Source organism: Macaca mulatta, chromosome X, assembly GCF_049350105.2.
Source record: "Macaca mulatta isolate MMU2019108-1 chromosome X, T2T-MMU8v2.0, whole genome shotgun sequence".
NCBI classification, from domain to species: Eukaryota; Metazoa; Chordata; class Mammalia; order Primates; family Cercopithecidae; genus Macaca; species Macaca mulatta.
This window is the reverse complement of record NC_133426.1, coordinates 76,702,481-76,730,240: the sequence shown is the minus strand read 5'-3', so window position 1 is coordinate 76,730,240 and position 27,760 is coordinate 76,702,481. Positions and strand designations below refer to the sequence as shown.

Sequence of the window (27,760 nt, the reverse complement as noted above, 5' to 3'; positions counted from 1 at the left end):
TTATATAATTGTCAGCTCTTGGGTCTCAGGGAGGCCATATTCAACTTTATGTTGGTCAAAGAGCTTGCGCAGGGCATTGATGTAGAGTGCGTGATATTTGTCCACTGTCTTCTGGTCTGGCCTCTTAATCCTGGGAATTGGCAGGGGTTCCCCAACTATGAAAAAAGACAAGAGACAAACATCAGAGTCCCCCCTCCTCAACTCAAACTACCCATCCCTCACTGGGAGCCATGTCCTGAAACTCAGTATCTGGCTTTCCTCCCCTTCTTTCATTCTTTCCCTTTGCTCCAGTCTCATCCTGGCCCCTGTTCTCTGATCATCTAATCAAACCCATGCTCAAGAGAATGCAAGCAAGCTCAGGAGAGTGGTGACAGAATGTGTGTGAATGGTGATGCTCTTGTAGCAGATGCTGATGTCACATCCATGAATGGCCACAACTCTTATCTGTTTAGTTGTCCTACCCACCCTGCTCTCAGCCACACCCATTGCCCATCCCAGATGTGAGTTGGGTCCCCCTGGACTTGATGGATGATTTAAAGTGGGTGGGAAGTGAATGAAGAAACAGGTCATCTGGAGATACTGGAAAGCTCACCAACAGTGGTAATGGGCCGATTGAAAGGCAGGAAGCCCCAGGATCCGTGAGTTAAGCCCCGGCCATGGAAGGTACAGAAATTTAGTCCCATGATTTTTTTGATTGTGTCCTGGAAGGCTTTTTGGAGCAACCTTAACCACGTGCCCTCAGGGAAGGTCACCTGATTGAAAACCTCGTTCTCACCAAAGGAATATGAAGGGACAAGGTATGCCCTGCAAAGAGAGGGGCAGGAGTGTGAGCTCTCTGAGGAAGATCCCCAGAAAAATCCTCTCCAAGGTGGGAAACCTCTCCAACCTCCCCCTTATAGGACAAGAACCCAAGCACCCAAACATCTCCAGCCTCATGTCCCATTCCTGCCATGCCCCACTCTCCCAACTGAACTCTCTGAGGGGAGCTGCTGCTCTGCCTTGTCCTGGTATAGGAAGAAACTAATCTCAAAAGTTCTGTCTTCATTGCATCCAGCATCCAGAGTGTTCTTCGTAAACTGCATATCTGGACATGCCACTCCTCTCAAAATCTTGCAGAGCTCCTCAGTTTGCACCATGCTGCTTCCCTAGGGCCCTTTTGCTCTGGCCTTCCCTCCCTGGCTAGTTTTTCCTCTCCCCACTCTTTCCTTGCAATCTGCTTAGCCATATTAATTGTGCCTTGTATTCTCTCATCTATGTCTTTGTACATTTTGCTTCCTCTGTCGGAAGTGCTTTCCCTCTGTCTTCATGTGGCTCATTCAATTTTGCGCTCAGTCCCAATTTCATCCCCTTAAAGAAACTTTGTTTGACCACCTCAATTCCCCCAATGCGGAGTAGGTACCCCTTATCTAGTGCTTACCTCTCTTCTACACTAACACTGCCCCAACCGTGTATTACAGTCATCTCCTTACTTGCCTGACTCGCCCCATAGACAACAAGCCAATCAAAGGCAAGAACTGGGTCATATTCATCTTTGAATCCCTAGGCCCCGGCATAGCGCCTGACATGCCATAGGTCCTCACTGAATGCCTGAGTTCTTTCTCCCTTTTGGTCTGCCTGGAAACTCGTACTAATATTTCAAGTCACAATTCAGATGTTACCCACCTATGAAACCTCTATTCTGGGTCAAGATTTTTCCATCAACTGGTGCTCACATAGCACTTTGTACACATTTCCATTGAAGTGTTCCATTTGTTTAACAAATATTAAGTTCTTTCTATGTGCCAGCACTGTTTTAGGCCCTGGAGATGCATCAGTGAATACAATGGATTTTTAAAAATTCTGTCTTCATGGAGTTTACTTTTTTTTGGGAGGAAGACAGACAATAAACATTGAAAATAGTAAGTAAACAAATAAATAAAATGGATGATCTATAAGAAGATAAGTGTAACTGGGAAAAAATAGAGCAAGATGGTCAGATAACCGTATTGAGAAGAGACATTTGAACAAAGACTTGAAGGAGATAAAGGAATGAGCCAAGCAGTCATTTGCAGGAATAGTGTTGCGGGCAGAGGGAACAGCTAAAGCAAAGCCCCTAAGGCAGGAGTGGGTGGCTTGCTTGAGGGACAGCAAAGAGGCCAGTGTAACTGTGATGGAATGAGAGAGGAGTGAGAGGAGTGAGTGATGAGAACAGAGAGACATCTAAGGACTAGATTATTCCACGTCTCGCAAGCCCTTGTAAGGACTTTGGTTTTTTTTTTTTTTTTTTTTTGAGACGGAGTCTCGCTGTGTCTCCCAGGCTGGAGTGCAGTGGCGTGATCTCGGCTCACTGCCAGCTCCGCCTCCCGGGTTCACGCCATTCTCCTGCCTCAGCCTCCCAAGTAGCTGAGACTACAGGCGCCCGCCACCACGCCCGGCTAGTTTTTTGTATTTTTTTTAGTACAGACGGGGTTTCACCATGTTAGCCAGGATAGTCTCGATCTCCTGACCTCGTGATCCACCCGCCTCGGCCTCCCAAAGTGCTGGGATTACAGGCTTGAGCCACCGCGCCCGGCCAGGACTTTGGTTTTTACTCTGAGCGACATGGGAGCCACTGGAGCATTTTGAGAAGTGACATGATCTGACTCGTGTTTAACAGGATCATCCTGGCTGAAGCTGGGAATAGACTCTTGGGGGTGGGGGAGGCGGGAATGGATACAGGAAGAGCAGTTAGAAGTGTTATAATCATCCAAGGGGAGAGATGATGATAGTAAACCAAGGGGTGGTAGTCTAGGTAGTAAGTGGTTGGATTCTGCATGTATTTATTTGGTAATTATATGTGCATGGGCCTGTCTTCTTCCATATTGGACTGTGAGTTTGCAAGGACCAGGTCTTATTTACTTTTAAATCCTAAATGCCTAGTACTATGACTGACATACAGTGGGTGTTCAGTAACTGCTGAATGAATGAGGTCTATTTCTCAAACCAGATTGTATACTCTTTGGGGCATGTCTTATCTTTTTGATCCTCACAGCATCAAAGCTAGTGCCTCCCCTTGCAGTTGGTAGATTCTCAGGGCCTCTCAGTTAACAGGTTGATATAGAGTGGAGCCCCGCTTTCCCAGACCTCCAGCCTACCAGGTCAATGGGCAGAAAGTAAAAGGTTTTCTTCTGCTGTTCTTTCTCCAACTTCAAGTAAGAAAAGTGCCCACTGAAATGTATCTGGAGGCCCCAACATCCCTAAGGCACAATGTGAGGGGGTAGACGGAAGGAATTAGAGTGAAGATGGGGGCCCTCTAACAGGTGCCCAGGGAGGGCACCATTCTGGAGAGGGCTACAGAGGGCCTATGGCACCCTGACAACAAAGCACTAGAACCTTGGAACCTACCCTGTTTTCAGTGCCAACTTCACAAAACCTTTACGCTGCTTGAGGAGGAGAGTGGAGGCTCCTGGCTGGCACAAGAGAGCTTCAGCAGCTCCACCCACCACAATAACCACGGCATTGCCTGAGCCTTTCTGGGTCAGCAAGTACTTCAAGGCTGACCTACTCACGGGGCACACACCTGTGAAACCAAAGAGTCAAGTGGTAGAAAAACTTCATGCCTGAGGATGGGATGAGGGGTTTTTCCAGGCTCTTCCTGTCAGAGACAGTTCTTCTGTTTTCTGATGATTGCTGTTTCCACCTTTCTGTCTCTGACCTTCGTGTCCTGGGTTATGACTGCTCTAGCCTAAGGTTGGTTGGTCCTTAGGGTCAGCTGTTTGCCTTGGGGGTCTGTGCTTCTGCAGTTGGGTCAATACTGAGTTCCTCTGCCTCTTACATCCATAGCCTACTGCATTTCAGATCAATAGTATCTAAGCCCACCTCATCCCTCTCTACCCATGAAGCACAGCCATCTTCCACTCTGCCCAGGCTGACAACACTGGAGATCCTCCAGAGTTCTCTCCTCCAGGGCTAATCGAGACTAGCCACCACAAACCTGCTTCCTCCCTAAGAGCAGCCTGCCAAAGGGAAGCCAATGGCTGGGGTTTCTGGAGAGTAGGCAGACCCCTGAGCCTGCCCAAGCCAAACTGAAATGTAGTTGAATGATGGAATGTGAATGACACCCTGTTGTTTAACAACAATCATCTAGCCTTTCTCACTTCTGTCTCCCATCTTTGCCCTGTGCTCACCATCTAGTCTCCACTGGGGTGGCAGAAATTGCCTCCAGGCTCTAGCCATTGAGAAAGAGTCCCGCTCCAGGGCCATGCTAACCTCAGAGCAGAGTAGAAGCATTCTCTGGGACTCTGGTGGTCCCACCTGGCACCTCCAGAGAACTGTATCTTACCTTTTAATGTTTGGCTTCAGTTGTTTTCTGGTGTCCAGAAGGATGACTGTTTGTTCAGAGAGAGAGACATTTTTCACAGTGCACTGACCTGAAGCTGAGCATGGGGAAGTTGTTCTGGATACTCTGATGAACTCCTATCCTTTATCCCTTGGCATTTTATGCAAGTGTGAAGGGGTTCCAAGGAGGTAAAAGTCATAGACCAGGAGAGTTTTAGCTAGTATGATAGACTTTAAAATGCTTTTAAGACACCATGGTGTACAAATGACCGGCCCAAAGACGCCAACTGACATCCTAGAGAGAGCCTGGTGAAGTTCACCGGAGCGATCCCATTCACACCTGCTTTTCCCTGCATGTGTGTTTCATTCTTGGCTTTCATCCTCTGATTTGCACTTTGGCATTGGTCCTGAATTCCAGCCTTCTGGTTCTCCCTCTGAAAAAAGTCCTGGTGACTCTTACGAATGCCTGTAACTTCCCCTGCTGTGCAACCAAACCCTGCTTCCCAGATCTTGGACAGAAACTAATGCTTAGCCACATACTCCTGTTACGGGCCCAGGGTGTGCTGGACTTATTTTCTATCATGTACTCTTCAAGCAGGGAATGATTGTCAGGACTTATTGGGGTTGCACCTTTGAAGTAGGTAAAAAAATAGAATTAATTATTTCTTATACTCACCCATTGACATCACATATTCTCGCACAATTGGGATCCAAAATATCCCTTCTAAGGTCCCTACAAAGGGAGTGATGGATGGGAAAATCCGAGCAATGCCAGTGGCCTCAGTGGCAAAGTTGATGAAGACACCAAAAGAGAGAACACCATGGGGGTGATTGGCAATGATGTAGTTGTGTTTGGGAGAAAGATCGTGAGTCTTCACCAGCTGTTAGAGGGAGATTGAGTCAGAGCATTGGCTACAAAGAAGGAAGAAATGACGTGTGGACTAAAATCCCAGCAGGTAGCCTATGTTTCCCTTCGGGAGCCCCAAATCCCTGTTCACTAGGATGTCATCATTGTCATAGGACTGCCAGGGCTCACGATGGTCAGAGAGGCTGACCTGGCTTTGCCAGTGCAGGAAAGGCTGCCATCCACCTGTCTCCCCACCTGCCCATCCATCTCGGGCCCTTGCTTTGCATTATGACTTGGGGCCTTGACCTTCGCTGCTGACCACCAAAGCCTCTGAAGACATGGAGCTGAGTAGGGAGCAAGAGTCTGGGCAACGGGAACTGAGGGCACCCCGAGGAAGAGTAGTCACCTTTACTGGGAAGTAATTTCGGAAATAAGTCCATAGGGTCCAGTTTCGTACCCAAGCTGAACGCCTGCCGCCTGTGTGTACAGAAGGGAAGGGAAGAGTCCGTAGGGCATTGTAGTCCCTCTACCTCTCCCAGAGGAGGAGAGTTCTGCCTGCAGTCCTCAGGTCACAGGAGGGGCCTCCTTCTGACACCTCAGAACTGTAAGTACTGTCCCTGAATCCAGTCCCCAAGACCATAGGAAGCCCCTGCTCCTCTAGAGCTGACCAGAAAGGTGACAGGAAAATAGTCTGAGGCTGGGGGCACCTGCCCAGAGACCTCAACCTCATAATTCTTCCTCAGCTACCTGGTAGAGACCTCTGTCCCTGCTGAGCTTTGCTCTCCCTTCTCCCTCCCCTTCCTTCGCCTCTCCCCTACCCTTGGTTCTCCCTCTCTCCCTCCACCTCCCTCTCCCTGTGCTTCCACGGTTGGCCCAAACAGGAAGACCATTGTGCCCCTGTCTCATACCTTGACTGTGGGTGTTCCAATCATAGGCGAGCCAGGCTAAGGAGAGCACAGCCAAGGACCAGAACTTACTGAACAGCAGGAAGTAGGGTATAAGGAGAATGGGAATAGCTCCTGAGGAGACACAAAGGGTTCACGCCTTTCAATTCCCTTCAAGTTTTAGTACACCGCTCATAACCCCGGCCTCTGCTCTACACTACAGGAGCAGGGCTAGGCTGGTGTGGGACCCTTCTCTCCTTCTCCCCTCTTCCCCAACCCCTCGCCCTCCATTTGTCTCTGCTGTGGTCTAGGCAGGCCTCTGAGCCCCTGGATCTGGGTCTCCTTGATGGTCAAACTCTCAACTGAAGAAAGAGTTGGGGTCAAAGGACAGCACGGCTTGCTGAATGGGAGGAAGAGTACATTGGGCTGGTAGCTGAATCCCCATTCTGGGACCTCTGGAAATTCTTTCTAAAAGCTTGAACCGCTTTCCTGTGCTGAACTGCTAAGTCTGCATATTCCAGCAGGGACGTTACCCGCAGTGTACAGGCTGTTTGATGCTGAAAAGTAAACATGGATTAAAAACTGCTCCACTTTGGGAGGCCGAGGCAGGTGGATCACAAGGTCAGGAGATTGAGACCATCCTGGCTAACACGGTGAAACCCTGTCTCTACTAAAAATACAAAAAATTAGCGGGGCAAGGTGGCACACACTTGTAGTCCCAGCTACTCGGGAGGCAGAGGCAGGAGAATCGCTTGAACCCGGGAGGTGGAGGTTGCAGTGAGCAGAGATAGCACCACTGCACTCCAGCCTGGGCAACAGAGCAAGACTCCGTCTCGAAAAAACGAAACAAAACAAACAACAACAACAACAACAACAACAAAACTGCTCTACTAGGTCAGGTGCGGTGGCTCACTCCTATAATCTTAGCAATTTGGGAGGCCAAAGCGAGAGGACTGCTTGAACCTAGGAGTTTGAGACCAGCCTGGGTAACAAAGTAAGACCCTATCTCTAAAAAACCAAAAAAACAAAAAACACAACAACAACAACAAAACCACTTTACTATGTTTATTTTGTCCCATTCAAAAGTGTCACGAAGGTTCAGAAGGGGAAGTCTGTGTTAGCAAATGACCATAGCAGGCTGTAACTGCAAACATGATACATCTTACAGCAGTGGGAATGAATTCCATTAAAAAAATCTGCATTCATGAGAAAGAGGGGCTGAGTATACATATGGTGAATAAAAAAGACTTAGCTAAGGGAATGACTTCTTTGACCAGGTACCATGTCATGGCAGATAAAAGTTTCAGGGAAGAAGAAACTCAGGAGTTACCTACCAGCTCTTTGTCTCTTGCATTTTGGACATAAATGAAAATAGCAGGAAAAGGCTGAGTGGACAGTGCTTTAAAAACTCATGTTATGGAGTAAAAGAAACCTTTGTAATAAGCTGAATTGCCCTCATAAGCACTGGTCGAGATGGTTGTTGTAAGCATTCGAATTAGACAGGAAAGAGTGGTGGGAGGAGTTTTATGGGAAGCCTGTCATGGAGAAAAGCCTTGCTATCCATGCCCTTCATCAAAGAGGAGAGTAAATTTGCCAGTTAAGCTTCAGAAGAAAATTCAGATAAAGTTAAATAAGAATCATCACTAATTAAAGTTAGCTTAAGTGTATCATTTCCTTTATATTTTGTTTTAAATACATTTTGTTTGTATTCCCAGTATTTAGAAGAGAGCTTGGCACACAGTATGTGTTCAACAAATATCTGTAGACAGATTGAAAAAGAAATAAGAAAATGTTTTCTGTTTTCAGTAGTAAACTTGATGATTACTATTTAGTCAGCATGTATAGTGTTATTTAAATGTGATGTTATTTTAATAGCATAGACGGATTAGTTGTGTGCCTTTCATCTCACTCATTTATCCACCAGTCCTAAAGGCGGTCTAAGAGCCCTTACCTGGGTAACACCATCCCCCTTGTGGAACCTATTGGAACTGCAGGTATGACCCGGCAGGAGACCAAGAACGTTTTTTCAGAGCAAGGCTTCCAGACCCAGCCTGAGTGTCACTAGAGTCGTGCACAGTGACAAAAGTGGAATTTAAAGATATAGGAGAGGCCGGGCGCGGTGGCTCACGCCTGTAATCCCAACACTTTGGGAGGCCGAGGCGGGCGGATCACGAGGTCAGGAAATCGAAACCATCCTGGCTAACACGGTGAAACCCCGTCTCTGCTAAAAATACAAAAAAAAAAAAGAAAGAAAGAAAGAAAAAAAAAAAAACTAGCCGGGCTTGGTGGCAGGCGCCTGTAGTCCCAGCTACTCGGGAGGCTGAGGCAGGAGAATGGCGTGAACCCAGGAGGTGGAGCTTGCAGTGAGCCGAGATCGCGCCACTGCGCTCCAGCCTGGGCGATGAGCAAGACTCCATCTCAAAAATAAATAAATAAATAAAGATACAGGAGAAATAGAGGCCAAATGTGGAAGAGCTAAGTCTCATGGAAAAAGAGTTCCGTGACATAAAGCAAGGGTACCTGAGAAAGGAATGACGAAGAACAAGCATTTATGTATGTGTGACACTCCCTTAGTTATTATGGCCTTGACACCAGAAGATAGTTCCAATTTCTCTTGTCACGTACAAGTGAGGCGTCTTGGAGAGGGTTATCAAAGAGGAAGTTCACATAGGTAGGCTTCTAATTTAGTTTGTAGTGAAGATGGCCAAGCCATTCTAATATATGCGCACTGGGGAGGGAAAAAAAAAGGAAAAAAATGAAGAAAAAACTAATATATGCGCATTGGTAGCTCATCATAATTTTAACTTGCATTTCTCTAATAGCTAGTGATGCGAAACAACTTTTCATGTGCTTGTCTGCTTTCTGCATATCCTCTTTGGTGAAGTGTCCATTCAAATCTTTTGCCCGTTTTTCTTTTTCTTTTTTTTTTTTTTTTTTGAGACGGAGTCTCGCTCTGTCGCCCAGGCTGGAATACAGTGGCCGGATCTCAGCTCACTGCAAGCTCCGCCTCCCGGGTTCACGCCATTCTCCTGCCTCAGCCTCCAGAGCAGCTGGGACTACAGGCGCCCGCCACCTCGCCCAGCTAGTTTTTTGTATATTTTAGTAGAGACGGGGTTTCACCATGTTAGCCAGGATGGTCTCGATCTCCTGACCTCGTGATCCACCCGTCTCGGCCTCCCAAAGTGCTGGGATTACAGGCTTGAGCCACCGCGCCTGGCCTATGAGTTCTTTATATATTTTAGAGATTAACCCCTTGTGAGATATGTGGTTTGCAAACATTTTCTTCCATTCTGTGGGTTGCCTTTTCATGTAGTTGATTGTTTCCTTTGCTAGGCAGAAGATTTTTAGTTTGAGGTATTCCTGCTTGTTTATTTTTGCTTTTGTTTCCTGTGCTTTTGTTGTCATATCCAAAAAATCATTGCCAAGGCCAATGTCAAGGAGCTTTTCCCCTATATTTTCTTTTAGGAGTTTAATGATTTCAGGTCTTACATTTAAGTCTTTAATCCATTTTGAGTTAATGTTTGTGTATGTTGTAAGGTAAGAGTCTAGTTTCATTATTTTACATGTGGATGTCTAGTTCAACACCATTTATTGAAGAAACTATCCTTTTCCCATTGTGTATTCTTGGGACCTGTTTCAAAGATTAGTTGGCTATAAATGCATGGGATTATTTCTGGGCTATCTATCATATTTCACTGGTTTCTGTGTCTGTTTTTATGTCAGTACCATAGTGTTTTGATTACTATGGTTTTGTAATATAGTTTGAAATCAGGAAGTGTGATGCCTCTAGCTTTGTTTTTTTCTCAAGATTACTTTAGCTATTCAGGGTCTTTTGCTGTCTCATACAAATTTTAGGATTTTTTAATGTTTCTTCTAAAAATGTCATTGGAATTTTCATAGGGATCGTACTGGATCTATAGATCACTTTGAGTAGTATAGACATGTTAATAATATTAATTTTTCCAATCCATGAACACAGGACATCTTTCAACTTTTTTATGTCTTCTTCAATTTTTTTTCAATGTCTTACAGTTTTTGATATACAGATCTTTCACCTCCTAGGTTAAATTTATTCCTAAGTATTTTATTCCTTTTAATGATATTGTAAATTGAATTGTTTACTTTCATTTCTTTTTTGGATAGTTTATTGTCAGTGTATAGAAATGCAACTGACTTTTGGATGTTCATTTTATATCCTGACATTTTACCAAATTCATCTATTAGTTCTAACAATTTTTTGGTGGAGTCTTTAGGGTTTTCTATATAAGATTATGTCATCTGCTAACAGAGACAATTTAACTTCTTTCTTTCCAATTTAGGTGCCTTTTCTTTCTTTTTCTTGTGTAATTGCTCTTGGTAGGACATCCAGTACTGTGTTGAGTAGAAATGGCAGAATGAGCACCCTTGCCTTGTTTCTAATCTTAGAGGAAAAGCGTTCAGCTTTTCACCACTGTGTATGATGTTAGCTGTGGACTTTTCATATATGGCCTTTATTATGTTGAGATCCATTCCTTCTATGTCTAACTTGCTGAGAGTTTTTATCATGAAAAGATGTTAAATTTTGTCAAATGCTTTTTCTGCACCTATTGAGATGATCTTACGATTTTTATTCTTCTTCTGTTAATGTGGCATATTACATTTATTGACATATGCATGTTGAACCACCCCTGCATCCCAGGGATAAATCCCACTTGATCATGGTGTATAATCCTTTTAATGTGCTGTTGAATTTGGTTTGCTAGTATTTTGTCGAGGATTTTTTGCATCTGTGTTCACCAGGGATATGGGCCTGTAATGTTCTTTTCTTGCAGTATCCTTGCCTAGCTTTGGTATCAGGGTAGTGCTGGCATTGTAAAAGGAGTTTGGAAGTGCTCCTGCCTTTTCAATTTTCTGGAAGAGTTTGAGAAGGAATGACATTAATTCTTTTTTTTTCTTTTGACACACAGTTTCACTCTGTTGCCCAGGCTGGAGTGCAGTGGCGCGATCTCGGCTCACTGCTCCCTGGTTCAAGCAATTCTTGTGCCTCAGCCTCCCGAGTAGCTGGGACTACAGGAGCATGCCACCATGCCTGGCTAATTTTTGTACTTTCAGCATGTTGGCCAGGCTGGTCTCAAACCCATCACGTTGGCCGAGCTGGTCTGGAACTACTGACCACCTATGAAGCTTTCTGGTCCTGGGCTTTTCTTTGTTAGGAGGTTTTTGATTATCGATTAAATCTCATCTGTCATTGATCTGTTTAGATTTTCTTCCTTCATAATGTATTCTTGGTAGGTTGTATGTGTCTAGAAACATATCCGTTTCTTCTAGATTATCCAATTTGTTGGCGTATGATTGTTCATGGTAGTCTTTTATAACCTTTGTATTTCTGTGTTACCAGTTGTAATGTCTCCTCTTTTATTTCTGATTTTATTTATTTGATATTCTCTCTCTTTTTTCCTTGGTTAGTTTAGCTAAGGGTTTGTTACTTTTGTTTATCTTAGGGTTAGTTTATTCTTTTTTTTCTAGTTTCATGGGATGTAAAGTTAGGTTATTGATTTGTGATATTTCTTTTTTCTTTATGTAGGTATTTATCATGATAAACTTTCCCCTCAGAACTGTTTTTGCTGCATTCTATAAGTTTTGGTTTGATGTGTTTCCATTTTCATATGCTTCAAGATACTCTTTGATTGCCACTTTTAACTCTAACATGAGATAAGAGACAAAAGTATTAAAAATAACTACAGCTGCAATAATTTTTTAATGGATACATGATATAAAAAGATGTAAAGTTAAAAGTGATTTACACACTACCATTTTGGATTTGTTGATATATTTACCTTTACCAGTGAGTTTCATATTTTTATCTGTTTTAATATTGTTACTTAGTATCCTTTCATTTCAACTTGAACACCTTTCTTTAGCATTTCTTGCAAGGTAGGTCTAGTCGTGATGAACTCCTTTAGCTTTTATTTGTCTGGAAATGCCTTTTTTTGTTGCTAGAGATGGGGTCTCATTTTGTTACCCATGCTGAAGCACAGTGGCATGCTCATAGCTCACTGAAGCTTTGAACTCCTGGGCTCAAGCGATCTTCCTGCCATAGCTTCCCAAGTAGCTGGAAGTCCAAGTAGCTGGACATCACCATGCCTGGCTAATTTTATTAGTTTATTTTTGCAGAGACAGAGTCTCACTATGTTGCCCCAGCTGGTCTCAAACTGGCCTTAAGCAATCCTCCCACCTCAGCCTCCCAACATGCTGGGATTACAGACATGAGCCACCATGCCTGGCTTTGAGAATGTCTTTATTGTTCCTTCATTTATGAACGACCACTTTGCTGGTTATAGTATTCTTCATTGGCAGCTTTTCATCTTTTAGCACTTTGAATGTATCATCCCACTCCCTCCTGGCCTGCAAGATTTCTGCTGAGAAGTGGGCTGATGAGGTTCCCTTGTATGTGATGCAACTCTTTTCTCTTAATGCTTTCAATATTCTCTTTTGTCTTTGACTTTTGACAATTTGATTATAATGTGCTTCAGGATATTCTTCTCTGAGTTGATCTTGCTTGGGATCCTCTGAGCTTCATGAATCTTGATGTCCATTTCTTTCCTAGGATTTGTGAAGTTTCCAACCATTATTTCTTAAAATAAGCTTTCTGTTTCTTTCTCTCTCTTTTTCTTCTCCTAAATTATGGGACTCCCATAATTAGTAGATTCATTTGCTTATTGTGTCCCATAGGTTCCTTATGCTTTCTTCACTCATTTTCATTTTTTTCTTTTTTGTTTCTCTAATTGGCTAATTTCAAATTACCTATCTTTGTGTTACCCATTTCTTTCTTCTGCAGGATCAAGTCTGCTATTGAAACTCTTTCTTTTAGTTTTCAGTTCTGTCATTGTATACATCAGCTTGAGGATTTCTGTTTGGGTTCTTTTTATGGTTTTTATTTCTTTATTAAACTTCTCATCTCATTTATGTGTTGTTTTCCTGATTTTGTTTAGTTGTCTGTGTTCTCTCACAACTCACTGCACTTCAGGATGACTATCTTGAATTCTTCATCAAGCCTTTAATAGATCTCCATTTATTTGGGCTGTTACTGGAGCTATACTAGTTTACTTTGGTAGTGTCATGTTTGCTGGATTGTTTGTTATTTATGTAGCCTTTCATTGGTGTCTGTGCATTTCAAGGAGCAAATCAGTCTTTATAGACTGATTTCAGCAGGTTTATGGGAGGGCTTCTGCTAGGTCACTGGGTAGGTCCCTGGGCAGGCAGGACAGGCCCAGGACTGTGGCTGAGAAGGGATAGAACCAAGTCATAGGGCTGCCTCAAGGTCTATAGCCAAGACTGAGGCCTGCAGGCCTGCCTCCATGGGCATGGACAGGTGTGCCTCCTGCCAGGTTCCTGGGTGGACAGGACTGCTCTGGACAGTGCAATGGAGCTGGAGCCAAGTTATGGGGCTGTTTCAGGATCTGCTGCGGTACCAAGGTTAGCAAGCTTGCTTCCTATGGCACAGACAGGCACGATTCCCAGCAAGGCCCTGGGAAGGCATAATTGCTCCCATACCACAGCAGAGTGTGACCAGAGCTGAGTTATAAGGCTGCTTCAGGGTATACTACTGGGACCAAGATTGGCAGTCCTGTAACTTGAGGCACAGATGGTTGTGACTCCTCCTGGACGCCTTGGAAGATGATTTTGGTGGCAGAGTCAAGGCCAAATGGCATTGTAGCTGAGTTTACAGGAGGATGAGACTATTTCCAGGTCTGTAACCTTCATCACGGTCAACAACCCTGGGTGTGGGTCTGCCCTCTCAAAACAGCCTTCCTTGGTGTTGGACTCTACTAGAGTTTTGCAGCATCCTACCTGGGTCCAAAATTCCCACAAAGGTACTTTGGTCCACGGATGGCTGCCAAATTCTTGTTGCTCTGGAGAGATGTGATGGACTTCCCATTCACCATCTTGTTGATGTCATACTTGAGTCAATTTTTATAGAGCCTGAAGTTTGGGTCAAGGTTCATTTTGCCACATATGGACATCAAATTTTCCTACACCATTCCTTGAAAAGACTTATTCATCCTCCATTGAATTGCTTGTTCATCTTTGTCAAAAATCAATTGACCATATTCGTGTGTTTATTTCTTGACTCTCTTTTCTGTTCTGTGGATCAATACATCTATTCCTTGACAAATACGTCACTGTCTTGATTGCTGTAGTCTTGTACTAAGTCTCAAAATCAGATGGTATAATTCCTTTAACTTTATTCTTTCTCAAAATTGTTTAGTTATTTGTAGTTTCTTTGTTTTTCTATATAAACTTTTGAATCAGCTTGTTTATTTCTACAAAAACTCTTGATGGAGGTTTTTAAATTAAACTTTTTATTCTGACAAAACAAGATTATTTTAATAAAGTCTTGTATAATCTTCATCTACATCTACCCATTGTCAACATTTTACATTTGAGTAATCTTTAAATGTAAAAATGTAAGTATATACATATGTTTGTATTTGAGAATACATCACAGAAATTACAACCTTTTGCTTCTAAATACTTTAGCATGTATTTTGCAAGAAAAATGATATTCTCTTCCCTTATAGCACCCACAATGCTATTACCGAATTTGGGAAATTTAATATTTTTGCAAAACCATTACCTAATATACCCTGGCTGTGATTTTTACTTGAATTGCATTATACTTATAGATCAGTCTGGGGAGAACTGGCGTCTTTACTCTGTTGAATCTTCGAATCTGTGAACATGGTATGTCTCTAATTATTTAGATCTTTTATTTTATTCATCAGCATTTTACAGTTTTTAGCCTATGAATCCTGTATGGTTTATTAGATTTATTCGCAAACATTTTATTTTTGAAGATATTGAAATGGTATTGTTTTTTAAATTTCCGTTTTCAATTCTTCTCTGCTAGTATATAGAAATGTGATTACTTTTTATGCATGATCTTGTATCCTGTGACTGGCTAATCTCATTTGTTAGTTCTTGGAGGTTTTTGTTTTATTTAAAGTAGAGTCCTTGGGATTTTCCTTACAGACTATCATGACATCTACAGGTAAGGACAGTTTTATTTCTCATATTTTCCTATCTGTATGCATTTATTTCTTTTTTTCTTTTTGCCATATTGCATTTGCTAGGGCTTTTAGTATACCGTTGAATACAAGTGGTGAGAATGGACATCCTTGCTTTGTTTCTAATCTTAGGGAGAAAGCATTTCGTCTTTCATGATCAAGTGCGATGTTAACTGTAGGGTTTTTTTTTTTGTAGATGCCCTTTATCAGGTTGAGGAAGTTCCCTTCTATTCCTAGTTTGCTGAGAGATTTTATCATGATTAAGTGTTGAAGTTTGTCAATTGATATGATTACGTGGGGTTTTTTCATGCTTGGATGGTTAATATGGTAGTTTACATTGATTTATTTTCAAATATTTACACTTGCCTTCTTGGATAAAGGCCACTTGGTCACGGTGCATTATTCTTTGTAATGTATTGCTGGATTCAATCTGTTAATATTTTGTTGCTTTTTTCATTTATATATATGAGGGATCTTAGTCTATAGTTTTCTTTTCCTTTTTTTGTACTATCTTTGACTGATTTTGGTATCAGGATGTGGCCTCGTAAATGGGTTGGGAAATGTTCCTTTCTCTTAAGTTTTCTCGCAGAGATTTCATAGAATTCGTGACATTTCTTCTGTAAAATGTTTGTAGAATTTGCTGTTGAAACCATCTGGGTCTGAAAATCTCTTTTTAGAAGGTTTTTAACCTTCTAAAATTAAGATTATAGTGATGGGTTATTTATTTCATGTTAGGTGAGTTTTGACTGATTGTGGTTGTCAAGGAGGTCTCCAAATATAATTGCTAATTTGTCTATTTTTCTTTTTAGAGCCATCAGTTTTTGCATCATGTATTTTGAAATTCTATCATTTGAGGCACACACATTTAGGATAGTTGTTTTCTTGGTGAATCATCCCATTTATCATTACATAGTGTCCCTCTTTATCCCTGATCCTGACTTTAAAAAAAGTTAAACCTGTATAGCCTCAAATTGCTAATGATTACTAGCTTAAGTTGAAAATGGTACCAATATGACCTAAGTGGGTCCTTTCTTCAAATCATCTCTGATTCCTCTCACTTGCTCACTTATCCCATAGATTAATAGCCAATATCTATTGTACACTTATCATGTAAAACTAAGCGTTTCACATGGCATACTTTATTTAATCTTCATAAAGACCCCATGAGAACAGTAATCATTATCATTTTGTGGATGAGGACCTGAGGTTCAGAGTGGTTAAATAGTTCCAAAATTACACAGCTAAGAGGTAAGTGAACCAGGGCTGAGAACCAAGATTGTCTTACTCCAGGGACTGTACCCTTAACCACCAAGCTCTAGCTGTTACTTCCATTTAGTCAGGTACTAATTCTTGCCACTTCTGCCTTCCAGATCTCTTTCAAATTATTATATTTCCCTCCTCCATGCTACCACTTGCTCAAAGCCACCATTATCTCTCACCTAGATGACCACCAGTGTCTTCTAAATAGGCTGCCTGCTTCCATTGGAGCCATGACCCAGCCAGTGCATTAAATGCAAGTCTGTCTCTGTCACTCTATAGCACGTAGCCAAGGACATGGCTGGTTTGTCAAAGAGGCATATCTGTGGCTTTATAATTACCTATTGTTAACTATGATAACCTATTCAGTTAACTATAAATATAAGAACCTGTGGGAGTACATGGTAATTTAACAATTCAACAATTAACGTGGTTTCCTGTGGCCCTTAGGATCAAGTCCGGTCTCCTAACCCTGGTTTAGAAGGATTAGGAGATCTTGGTGATCTAGGCCCTGGCCACCACCTTGTCCTTTGCATTCCACCATGCTATTCTTTCAGCTCCTTCAAGTGCTCTCTAGCTTCAGGGCTTCTCTGCATGCAGTCCCCTTTGCCTGGAAAACTCTCTCTTCAGCTCTTTGTCTGGCTAGTTCCTATTCATCTTTCAGGCCTCAAGATAAATGTCATAGGTTCAATATTTTTAGGCCATCTTTGACTTCTTTCCCTTTCCAAAAAAACCCAAAACAAACAAACAAACAAACAACAACAACAACAACAAAACCTCTTCTATCCATCTTCCTGTCTCTGTCCCCATTGCCACTGCTATGGTCCAGGACTTGATTTTTTTCTAGTCTGGACTGCAGTATTTTGTCTGCCCTTCAGCTACTGGTTTCTTCCCCTCCAATCCATTTTCCACACCTCTGCCAGAAATTTTTAAAAAGCACAATCACATAATGTTGTTTGCTTTCCCTAAAACCATCAATATTTTCCAACTGCTGACAGAATAAAGTCTGAACACATTGGCCTGGTATTCAAGGCCCTCACTGGCCTAGCCCCATATATCTTCCTAGCCTCATCTCTCAGTGCCTGTACTCACATTCCTTATGCTGCAGCCTAGTATTTCTCAAAGTGTTTCTCAGCCTAGTGTTCCCATGCTCTGTAGGGACATTAGATGATCCAAGGTGGTATATGGATAAAAAGTTATTTGAATGCATAGAGAATAAAAGCAAATTCATGGTAGCAATATAAAATTTCCTGTTAAAATACATTAATTTAGGCTACAGAGATGACTTAATTTGAAGGAAAAGTATGTTAAGTAATAATAGCATGGGTGGTACACAGCTGTGGAAAGAGCCAGAAGGTGGGACACAAATGGCTAAAGTATGGGAAACAGGGGCCCGACCACCTTTGTCTACTTCCCATTCCCTCAACTCACCATGTAATTCACATTTCTGTGCCTTTGATGATGCTGTTCCCTTATTTTTATTACTCTGTTTCCAACTTTCTGCTTATCAAAATTCTCTCAGGCTTTAAGGATTAGCTCAAATGACACTTCCTTGTGATATCTTTGCTCATCTCCTGGTCAGAATTAAGGACTGCCTCTTCTGCACACTCCCAAGACACTACTCGTGCTTCTTTCTGGTTCTGGTCCATTTTGTTTGATTGTGTAATTAGTACCTCATATGTCTGTTTCTCTCCCTATCAGACAGTAAGCTTCTGAAAAACAGCCTTTAGCACAGTGCCAAGCACAAAGAGATAGCTTATGATAATTATTCATTACATTGAATTATAGTAAAGGAAGAAGTTCGATTTCAAAATTCTCCAAGTTGCAGGTGAAAGTTAATAGGAAGAGAAACCACCAATGCCCTTATTCCAAATAAGGAAAGGCCTTCTGAAGTTATAAGGTGTGCATGTGTGTGTAAGGATATAGGCAACGAATTATTTCCAGTGTAAGGTGAAAGCCTATAAATCTTATGGGTGAAAACATTATGTTTCATGTTTCGGGGCAATGACCTAAATCTGAATGTTGGCAATGCTTGCCAAATCTAGTCAGTTGGCTCAATGCCTTCAGAAATTAAAAAAACAAAAAAACAAAAAAACAAGGGTAGTTTGTCAAAGAGGAATCCTGTAGCTTTGTGATTACTTGTTGGATCCAAACAAACTATCAATATAAGAACTTGTAGGAGTGACAGGTAATTTAAAAATTCAATAAACATTGATGAGCCTACCTCCTATGAAATCTCTATGTTAAAAGCCATGGGGACAGGGTTGGGAACTGGAAAGAGGAGGGTGAAGGGAGTAAATATGGAAATGATGAAAAGAATGCATGCATGGTCCTTGATACCACGTATTGACCATTTGTTGTGAAAGGCACTCTATTCAGCACTTAATGTATATTATCTCATTTAATGTTCTTGCAATCCTCATAGGCGGATAATTTTATTATCTCATTTTACAGATGAAGAAACTGAGAATCAGAGAGATCATGTATCTTTACTCCAAGCTGTAGGAAAAAAGTAGATAGCATTTGTTGCATCTTCATTGTGTGCCAATAACTATTTTAAGTACCTCATGTGTATTAACTCATATTAATACATGTGGAAAACAAAATTCCTGTCTTCCAGAAGCTCTGGGTTTCTTGTGAAAGGTAAGGTTCAGAGTTGAATTTTGGAGAAAAGGTAGGATTTTTGTCAGATGGCTTGGTAGAGGAAGGGTCCTCCATGCACAAAGAAGAACTCGAACAAAGGCCAAGAGATGGGAGAGTCCAAGGCCCGTGAGTAACATCATTACCTGCAAAAACACAGGCAGCCTAAGGAAGCCGTGGTACAGGAGATGAAGCTGGGAAGGAAACTGGAAAGATTAGGCCTGATGCTGAAGGGAATGAGTAGCCAGTAAAGGTTATTAAGCAGAGAGCAGAAGAGTAGCATGATCGTGTCTGTTTCAGGAAGATAATCTGGAATAACTGTGAGAGCAAGAGAAACTATAGGCAAAGAGATCAGCTAAGAGTTTTGGCATTCAGATGAAAGCCAGTGGGAACCTAAAATAGGCTACCATTTCACATAGCAATTTGAAAGTCACCAAGGAGGTAGAATTTTCAGCCCAACACAGCTGATTTGATGCTGGGGTGATGGAAGGGGATTAATGAAAGATGCCGTGATGGGGTATGTGGGAATGCTGGGAATGCATCAAAGTCTAGGCCGGGCGTGGTGGTTCACTCCTGTAATGCCAACATTTTGGGAGGCCAGGGCAGGAGGAGCACTGGAGTCCAGGAGTTCGAGACCAACCCAGGCAACATAGTGAGACCTCATCTCTACAAAAAAATTTTAAAATTAGCCGAGCATGGTGGTGCACACTTGTAGTCCCAGCTACTCGGGAAGCTGAGGCAGGAGGATCGCTTGAGCCCAGGAGTTTGAGGTTGCAGTGAGTTATGATCATGCCACTGCACTCCAACCTGGGAGACAGAGCGAGACTCTGTCTCAAAAAAGAAAAAGAAAGAAAGAAGAAAGAAAGAAAAAGAAAGAAAGAGAAAGGAAGAAAGAAAGAAAGAAAGAGAGAGAGAAAGAGAGAAAGAAAAGAAAGAAAGAAAGAAAAGAAAGAAAAAGTCTCTATCTGCTTTAGTTATCATTTTTCCTGAAGATGCAATAAAGTCAGTGTCTAAGGTGTCTGCCTCAGAGGAATGGTCGTCACTCCTCTGTTGATCAAGTGGCAAGGTTGGCAGTATCTTATCAGGTGTGGTGGTTGGGCTCCAAGTAGTCAATTTCGGTAGTTGAAAGGAAGAAAATTAACATGTATTGAGGATTTTCTCACCTCAGAGGTCTCTGGAACAGTCTTGAGAGGCAGGTACTATGCTGTTTCTGTTATGGTACAGGGTGAATGACTTACTTGCTCAAGGTCACGTAGAAAGTAACAGAGACTTACTTGCATAAGGTCTCATAGCAAGTAAGTGACAGACTGGTCCATCTGACTCTGAAGACTGTGTTCTACTTTTATTTATTTATTTTGAGACAGGGTCTCGCTTTGTTACCCATGCTAGAGTGCAATGACGTGATCACAACTCACTCTAACCTTTACCTCTTAGGCTCAAATGAGTCCCCCATTTCAGCCAGCACAATAGCTGGGACCACAGGCATGCACCACCATGCCTGGCTAATTTTTTGATTTTTTTTTTTTTTTTCTGTAGAGATGGAGTCTCACTCTGTTGCCCAGGCTGGTCTCAAACTCCCAGGCTCGAGTGATCCTCCCACCTCGGCCTCCCAAAATGTTGGGATTACAGACATGAGCCACTGCACCCAACCTGTTCTATTTTTTACAGTACCAGAAACCAGAGAAAGAGGGCAGGCCCACACACCCAAAAAGGATGTCCAAGGGAGAAAAGAAAGAGTAAGAGTGAAAATAAAGATTTCTGCTGAGGAAGAAGAAATCTGGAAGACCTTCAAGTTAGTGTCAGGCCGGGCGCGGTGGCTCAAGCCTGTAATCCCAGCACTTTGGGAGGCCGAGACGGGCGGATCATGAGGTCAGGAGATCGAGACCATCCTGGCTAACACGGTGAAACCCCGTCTCTACTAAAAAAATACAAAAAACTAGCCGGGAGCGGTGGCGGGCACCTGTAGTCCCAACTACTCGGGAGGCTGAGGCAGGAGAATGGTGTGAACCGGGGAGGCGGAGCTTGCAGTGAGCTGAGATCCGGCCACTGCACTCCAGCCTGGGCGGCAGAGCGAGACTCCGTCTCAAAAAAAAAAAAAAAAAAAAAAAAAAACAAGTTAGTGTCAAGCTTGATCTTGCGTGAAATATAATGATGATAAGAAAGAGCTCCTGTTCTCATGGAGCTTATTGGGTAGAGGGCACAAAAGATATAATGGCTGCTCCCCAGCCTATTCTTACAAAGTGCTCTAGACTTTCCGAGGCGATGTAGTCTTGGGTTGTCTGGAAAATGTACAGAGAAGATATGATTTGAGTAATAACTAAAAGGAGGTGCTGTCCCTGGAGAGTCCAGGAAGAGCTATCATGCCGTCTTTCCAGTGGCAGGAGTAGTAGGAGTAGTGGGAGCAGAGGTGAAGGAATGGGAGAGTCGATTTCCTGTTTGTTTAGTGAATAGATTACCTGCAACGCAAGGCAATCATGTAGGGAAGAGTAGGAGGATGAGCTGGCAACGGGTTAACACCAGAGAGTGGAGGAAGACTTTGAATGCCCAGTCTGACACCTTTATACATCACCACATAGGCAATGGGAAACCACTGACTATTTTTGAGCAGGAGAGGGATGTAATCAAAGATGCTTTTGAGACGGTGGCTCATGCCTGTAATCCCAGCACTTTGGGAGGCTGAAGCGGGTGGATCACCTGAGGTCAGGAATTCGAGACCAGCCTGGCCAACATGGCAAAACCCTGTCTCTACTAAAAATACAAAAAAAAAAAAAAAATTAGCCAGGTGTGGTGGCACATACCTGTAATCCCAGCTACTTAGGAGGCTGAGGCTGGTGAATTGCTTGAACCTGGGAGGCAGAGGTTGCAGTGAGCTGAGACTGCCCCACTGCACTCCAGCCTGGGCAACAGAGTAAGACTCCATCTCAAAAAAAAAAAAAAAAAAAAAAAAAAAAAGGGATGCTTTCGAAAGACCTCCAGAAGCAGGCACTGGAATAGATTGGAGAGGGTGGAGATCAGAGGTTAGACGATCAGGAAAAAGAATATTGAGATCGTTTAGGGGGATGGTGACACAAGCCCAGAAGAGATGAGGGAAAGCCATCCTCTGAATGAAAGCTGGCCCTGAGAGGGGCTGTCAGAGCCACAGCCTAATTCTAAGGACATGAATATTTGTATTCCAAATCTCCTCCAAGCCATTTTCTCATTCCTCTCTTCTTGCTTCCTCCCTCCTTCTTGTCCCTCTGCCTTTTCTCCATTTTCTCTATTTCCTCCCCATTACTTCCAGTAATGCTCCGTAATCAGCTATGATTCTGAACATCATTTGGGAAGGAGGGGAAGCACTGAGGGAGGCTCTGAGCAAGATAGAAGGAAGGAAGGAAAGAAGGTGAGAAAGAAAAGGAAGAAGGAAGGGTGGAAGGCAGACATTTCTGTAGGAGCATTTCCCATGAACCAGGCTGAGAGAATAGGGACACCAGACTTAGAGGGATTGCAGTACTTGTTTGGAGTCACATAGCTAATTGCCATCTAAGTCTGATGAACTCCAGAACTCATGTCCTGTTTGCCATGTCACGGTGACTCCCTTTCCTGTCTCCCCTGATCTGTTCAACTTGTATAATATTTTCTTATTCTGATACCCTAATATCACTTTGTCATGGCTCTTTCACTCACCACAGTCTGTCTTACATTGTAGTGATCTGTGTATGTGTCCAGCACTGGCACATAAAATAGGGACAATGGTTGAATGAATGATTGGTTTATCTCTGTTACTAGATAGTAAAGAGCCTGTAAGGATCTCACAGCAAGGACAGCCCAAGATCTTATCATTAGTATTTACTCTATAACTGTTGGATTGAACATATTTGAATGTCTTAGGCACCTCTGTGGGCATCACGCCCTGTTGGACACTGAAGCTACCTTGGTAACTTTCAAGACCCAGGATTTATGTTGTAATTTCTAGCATAATCACTAAAAGAACAGAAACAGGGCGTATAGCACCTGAACAAGAAGAGAAAGACAAATGGAATGGTAAAGCTAATCAGTCTAAAAGAAGTCAAATCAAATGGCCAACAAGCACACGAAAAGATGCTCAGCATTATTGATCATCAGGGAAATGTGAAGCAAAACCACAATGAGATATCATCTCACACTCATTGGGATGGCTATTATTTAAAAAACAGAAAATAAGAAGTATAGGTGAGGATGTGGGGAAATTGAAACTCTTGTGCACTGTTGGTGGGAATGTGAAATTGTGCAGCCGTTAAGGAAAACAGGATGGCAGTTCCAAAAAAAAAGTAAAAACAGAATTACTGTGTGATCCAGGAATTCCATTTCTGGGTGTGTATCAAAAGCATTGAAAGCAGAGTCTCAGAGATGTTCGTACATCTATATTCATAGCAACGTTACTCACAATAGCCAAAATGTCAAGGCAACCTAAATGTCCATCAGTAGATGAATGGAAAACAATACGTGGCATATCCACACAAGGCACTGTATAACTCAGCCTTTCAAAGGGAAGAAATTCTGACACATGATACCACATGGGTGAGCCTTAAAGCCATTATACTAAGTAAAATAAGCCAATCATGAAAGGACAAACACTGGAATAATCATTCCAATTATATGAGGTACCTAGAATAGGCAAATTCATAGAGACAGAAAGCAGAATGGTGGTTTCCAGGGACTGGAAGGAGGGGAAATTAGGGAGTTATTGTTTAACGGATACAGAATTTCAGTTTGGGAAGATAAAATTCTGAAGATGGATGGTGGCCATGCATTGTGAATGTACTTAATGACATGTACTCCGAGCACACTTAGAAATGGTTAAAATGGTAAATTTTATGTTCTAGGTATGGTACCACAATAAAAATAACTTTTAAAAATGAAGGTGAAAAAAATCCCATTTATTCTCTTTTAAATTATTTTTAAAATTTTTTAAGTTTTTATTTTGTTTGAGACAGAGTCTTGCTCTGTCACCAGGCTGGAGTGCAGGGGTGCGATCTTGGCTCACTGCAACCTCCGCCTCTCGGGTTCAAGTGATTCTCCTGCCTCAGCCTCCCGAGTAGCTAGGACTACAGGCGCATGCCACCACACCCAGCTAATTTTTGTATTTTTAGTAGAGATGGGGTTTCACCATGTTGGCCAAGATGGTCTCGATCTCTTGATCTTGTGACCCGCTCGCCTCAGCCTCCTGAAGTGCTGGGATTACAGGCGTGAGCCACCACACCCGGCCCCATTTATTCTTATGTGTTTCCACTGAAGACACATGGGTATCATCCCCACTCCACGCCTCCAGCTCTTCTGGGACAACTAGAAACCATTGAAATTTGGGGGTGAAGGGGCATTACTTGGAGGCTAATCCTCACCTTCTTGGTCCCTCACATATCCAGTTATCTGATACACTCTCTACCCTATACCCAGCAGGACACACTGTCCTTTGAGAGAGGAAATGAAATAGAGAAAAATATATATGAGAAAGTATCATTTTCTGGCAGAAAAATGAGTACATTTTAATTAGAAAAGCTGCCTCGCCCGGGCACAGTGGCTCATGCCTGTAATCCCAGCACTTTGGGAGGCCGAGGTGGGCAGATCACCTGAGGTCAGGAGTTTGAGAACAACTTGGCCAACATGGCGATACCCCGTCTCTGCTAAAAATACAAAAATTAGCTCGGCGTGGTGGCAGGCGCCTGTAGTCCCAGCTACTTGGGAAGCTGAAGCAGGAGAATCGCTTGAACCCGGGTGGCAGAGGCAGCAGTGAGCCAAGATCGTGCCATTGCACTCCAGCCTGGGCAACAAGAGCGAAACTCCGTCTCCAAAAAAAAAAAAAAAAAAAAAAAAGCTGCCCCAGAAGAGCCTTCCTGGGTGGAAGCGGCCCTACACCTAAAAGGACCCGCTCACAAAACTCATCCTCTCTTGATATCTTTTCCCTGCTCTCTCTGCCCCATCTCTGCCCATTCTTTCTGGGATCCTGATTTGACACAGTTGCTGCCACCCTGATAGCAAGTGTCTTAGGACATTCCTGTGTCCCTCACTTTCCTGGCTGAGGGCCGGAACTTATCAAAGGGGTCTTTTTGGGGAAGTTAGGGGAAATGCAAAGGAAAACAAAAAGAAACTATGAAAGTCTAGAAACAACTAAGTTTACTAACAAAATCACTTTCTTCTCTCGATATAGCTAAAGTCAAGCCATCAATGGGCTTAACGTGTTTTGATTTTAATAAGGCTTAATAAGTCTGCATTTTGAGAAGGCTGTGGACCCCTCTGGCAGTCTGGTGAAGCCATGGACCCTTTCTCTGAATAATATGTTTAAATGCACAAAATAAAATACACAGATTTACAAAGGAAACCCATTATATTAAAATTCAGTTATCAAAATACTACCCACAATGTGATATAGTAACATATGTGCTTCTTGATGTATGCATTAAATAACCAGATCTAACAGCAGTGCCAATAACTACTGGTATTTTGAAGTAGTCGTGAACATAAATGAAATTTCGAGATACCTGCAACAACTGTAATATGAAATGCAAATCTCTGTGATGTCTGTTACTGACACTCACAGGTACTCCTAATACTTTGTGGTTTATTGCCTGCATTCATCATTGAAGGAAATACTACATTTCAATTAGATGTTAGTGGAAAGAAAGAGGCAGTTTGTTTTATTTGTTTTTTTGTTTTCTTTTGTTTTTTTGTTTTTTGTTTTTTTGAGACGGAGTCTTGCTCTGTCGCCCAGGCTGGAGTGCAGTAGCACGATCTTGGCTCACTGCAAGCTCCACCTCCCGGGTTCACGCCATTCTCCTGCCTCAGCCTCCTGAGTAGCGGGGACTACAGGTGCCCGCCACCACGCCTGGCTAATTTTCTGTTATTTTTAGTAGAGATGGGGTTTCACCGTGTTAGCCAGGATGGTCTCAATCTCCTGACCTCATGATCCTCCTGCCTCGGCCTCCCAAAGTGCTGGGATTACAGGCGTGAGCCACTGCACCCGGCCGAAAGAGGCAGTTTTATTCATCCCAATTCAAAGTACCCCCCCATCCACCCTGAATTTTTGGTCTATAGGACCCTGGTTGAGAGCCTCTGCTCTAAGGATCATATAGCCTCCCATGGGTTGGAATCAGCTATCTCCTACCTGTCTCATCCCTCAGGATGACATTATTTCTCCTCATCCAGTTTTCAAGCTTGCCCCTGTAATTGACCGCCCCCAAATCCCTGGTTTCTGGCAAGGAAAATCTTGGAGCTGTCAGCCCGTTTGCAGTTTGCACTCCAGCCTGGGCGACAAGAGCGAAACTCCGTCTCAAAAAAAAAAAAAAAAAAAAAAAAAAAGTGCTTCTTAGGTGGGAGAGGCCCAACACTGTTGACTTCCGTGCTGTGAGTCCACGGAACAACTGGCTCTTTCTCAAATTCTGTCTGAGATGTCACTCAGGCAGCCCTCAGATTTTCCAGAATTCTCTCACCGTAACTGTAGACTAGAAAATCACCCAACACCTACCTAGTAACACCAACTCTGTAAGCCACCACCACTTCTGCCCTGTCCCTGAATATGACTCTTTTCAGCTAGTTCATAGGGGACAGCTCCTGAGAAGGCTGGAGTGATTTTTTTTTTTTTTTTAATATCTGGAGACAGAGTCTTGCTCTGTTACCCAGGCTGGAGTGCAGTGGCAGGATCTCGGCTCACTGCAAAGTCCACCTCCCGGGTTCAAGTGATTCTCCTATCTCAGCCTCCCAAGTAGCTGGGATTACCCGTGCATGCCACCATGCCCGGCTAATTTTTGTATTTTTTCTTTTTCTTTTCTTTTTTTTTTTTTTTTTTTTTAGTAGAGACGGGATTTCACAATGTTGGCCAGGCTGGTCTCGAACCCCTGACCTCAGGTGATCCACCCGCCTCAGCCTCCCAAAGTGCTGGGATTATAGGCGTGAGCCACCGTGCCTGGCCTGGAGTACTCTTTAAACCAGAACAGCCGCAGCCTCACTCCTGGCCTTTGTGCCTGGCAGATCCTTCCCAGAGGGTGGAGATCAACCAGACGATCTCTTTGGAACCCTCCTCATCTGGAGATTGGACACTCTTTTGGTTTGTTCCCCATGTGCTCTCCAGCCCTTGGGGTTCACTCACCTAAAAATACATAGACTGGAATCCATTGCAAAACAGAGAGGGTTTGGAGGCCCTCCTGGAGATCCAGTCGGGAGAAGAAGGCCATGGTTATGGTGCTGTTCTGTTGTGGTAAGAAGCCCAACCAGAAGGTCAAAACTTCTTAAGCTGAGTTGATTATAGATGCTTTGCTATAATCTCTTATTGTGGAGTGAGATTAGCTACTGGGGTTTTGTCAGACTTGACCAAACCTTTCCCCCACTGCTCCGCCCCAACTTCCTACCCACACATCAGGTTGCAGATCAAGCAGTATAATTGATCTCGCCAGTGGTATCCTTTCTCCACGTGTGCCCCATTGTAATGAAGCAGAAATGGCCCTGGGGTGGCTCTAGCTGTGAGGGAGGGGCACTCTTGATAAATAAGTGCAGGAAGAGAGTAGCTTGGGCCTCAAATAGGACCTCTGAAAAGCACCCCACTCCCTTTCCCTGCTTAAGAAAAGAGACTTGGCAGCCACACTTGTTTCTGCCCTAGGGTTTCCCCCTTGTCCCCTCTTGTCTTCTGCTGAGTCACCTAGCCCACTGGGGCTGTTTTTCTGCACTGGATATCTGTTAATAGACTCCTCAGATCCCTCTTTGTGCCTCTAGTCCCAAGGGCCCTGTCTCAGTGGCCAGACACCTTATCATAGAGCGGGACAAGCATTGCACAGAAGGAAGAC

At 43.1% G+C, this 27,760-nt stretch overlaps 1 protein-coding gene across 1 annotated transcript; it reads right to left on the bottom strand.

Annotated features, from left to right (window-relative positions):
• DGAT2L6 (diacylglycerol O-acyltransferase 2 like 6) lies at positions 1-27,154 on the bottom strand. The gene is made up of 7 exons (XM_001083431.5): positions 27,070-27,154; positions 6,052-6,162; positions 5,550-5,620; positions 4,973-5,177; positions 3,364-3,538; positions 593-804; positions 1-155 (listed from the first exon to the last, which is right to left on the bottom strand). Exons 1-7 carry the CDS (start codon positions 27,152-27,154, stop codon positions 1-3), a joined length of 1,014 nt encoding a protein of 337 aa, XP_001083431.1.
• Between the last annotated feature and the right edge of the window lie 606 nt (positions 27,155-27,760).

Excerpts from the sequence above, each read along its gene's own strand:
- DGAT2L6 (XM_001083431.5), bottom strand. The coding sequence starts at position 27,154 with ATGGCCTTCTTCTCCCGACTGGATCTCCAGGAGGGCCTCCAAACCCTC. Across the intron at positions 805-3,363 it reads AAGTTGGCACTGAAAACAGG|GGCATACCTTGTCCCTTCAT; the intron begins GTAGGTTCCAAG and ends CTCTCTTTGCAG. Across the intron at positions 156-592 it reads TCGGCCCATTACCACTGTTG|TTGGGGAACCCCTGCCAATT; the intron begins GTGAGCTTTCCA and ends CTTTTTTCATAG.